The following is a 1,707-nucleotide window of genomic DNA, read 5'->3' on the forward strand; positions in this document are numbered from 1 at the left end:
ATTGTTTACTGTATAAATTTTTTTGTTCAAACCCTGGGAGAACTCGCCATGGGACCAGCGCAGCCTCGCCCGCCCTGGCTGTGAGCATCACCTCCTCCCAAAGGTAAGGCAGCGGTGGAACGATGCCCGGACGGCGCCGGGCTCTCGAAGGTAACTCGGTAACGGGTTCTAAAAGCACAAAGGGATTCTCAGCCGCCTTTAACTCCAGCCATAACCCCTGGGTTTTGGGTGGGGTGGGGGGTCTGCAAATACATGGGTGGCTTCCTCCAGCTCAAGAGGTGACAGCTCCGGTTTGGGTCGAGGAGTACCTGGGGGCTGCCCACGTGAGCGCGTACGCTGGCAAAGTACCGTCCCTTTGGAGATGCTGCTTTGCGCGTTCCAGAGGGGTGACAGCTTTTCGGGTTTTTTCCAGACCATTTCCCTTGGGAATATAACTGGGCCTTCTTTTTTAATCGAATCTGCAATAAACCCCCCACACTCCCACCCCATTAACCACGTGGGTGAAGGGTTTCCAGAGCTCGTTACCAGTGTGTCTAATGAATAACATTATGTTTTCATGTAAATTGTCGGGGTTAGCGTGACAGGTGGAAGCGCAGCAGAGCTTTGCCGTCACTCGCCGCCACCAAACTTGGTCTCCTTAACCAAGCCGGGCAGGTGACCTCGCACAGGGGATCTCTCTGGGCTTGCAGGTCTTTCCCCAACTGCCTCGTTACTGCCAGGCTCGTTTGCAGAGAGGGGCTAATTGCTCCGTGCAGCTCCCTGCCTCCTCCAAGGGAGGGTCAGAGGAGACGCCTGGGGAGACCGGCCAGGAAATCCGAGATGCTGCGGCGAGAAATTCCTCTGCCCTTCCCGGCGGGCGGCATTTCCCAGCTGCTCAGGTGCCGGCCGGGCCATCGCGTTCCTCGGCCACGGCAAAGCCGGGTCCTGCCCCCAGCGCCAGGAAAACCTGTCAGGACTCAGCTGCAGCTCTGGTGTGACCAGCTCAGCATCCTCCCACCACAGTGTATCCCTCCCTCCGCTATAAAAATCCCAGGCCCTTCTTGCAGCCGTGCTCCTCGGGCTCGAGTAGGGAGGAGAGGGTTTAATGGGATGTCGTTTTGGGAAGGGTGATGCTGGAAGTCTCTAATCAAACCAGCTGCCCTCGCGTTCGCTTCATCTCCTATTCTGAAATCACAGAATCGCAGAAAGGTTTGGGTTGGAAGGGACCATAAAGATCATCTCGTTCCAACCCTCCCGCCATGGGCAGGGGGGCCTCCCGCTAGACCAGGTTTGCTCAACATCCAACCCCAACCTTGAACACTTCAACCCCCCCAGGAAGTGGCAGGGAACGAAAAACCTCGCAATGCTGCCAGCTTCTAAATTAAAACTCCTCCAGGTTTTCCACGGGTCCCAAAGTACTTGGAAGTGCAGGTGTTGGGGCCTGGCTCTAACCCAGCGGTGCTGCTCTTTCTGTTGCCCCGTAGATCTTTGGCTTTGCCTTTTGCGATGCAAGCGGTACGTGAGAGACAGACCCCCCAAAAATGAGCCTAATGGATATCACTAAAATGTTCTCCATGCTCCAGCCCAGAGAAGACGAAGACGACAACGGCGAGAGCGAGGAGCTGAACCGAGCGGTGTCCGAGGACAATTACCAAACCCTGGATAACCTCTTGTCCCAGGACAGGTACAAGAAGTTCATCAACTGCAGGAGCGGGTGGGGGGTACCCA

At 56.2% G+C, this 1,707-nt stretch overlaps 1 protein-coding gene across 1 annotated transcript in view; it reads left to right on the forward strand.

Annotated features, from left to right (window-relative positions):
* Nucleotides 1-1,520: 1,520 nt before the first annotated feature.
* Nucleotides 1,521-1,707, forward strand: part of ASB12 (ankyrin repeat and SOCS box containing 12) — a gene marked incomplete at its 3' end in the record, with an annotated part of 1,743 nt that continues 1,556 nt past the window's right edge. Inside the window, 1 exon segment of the mRNA XM_009875596.1 lies at nt 1,521-1,707. This exon segment is cut by the window's right edge and continues 28 nt beyond it. Coding sequence (XP_009873898.1) covers nt 1,521-1,707 — 187 coding nt within the window.

Source organism: Apaloderma vittatum, unplaced genomic scaffold, assembly GCF_000703405.1.
Source record: "Apaloderma vittatum isolate BGI_N311 unplaced genomic scaffold, ASM70340v1 scaffold23500, whole genome shotgun sequence".
Lineage (NCBI taxonomy): Eukaryota > Metazoa > Chordata > Aves > Trogoniformes > Trogonidae > Apaloderma > Apaloderma vittatum.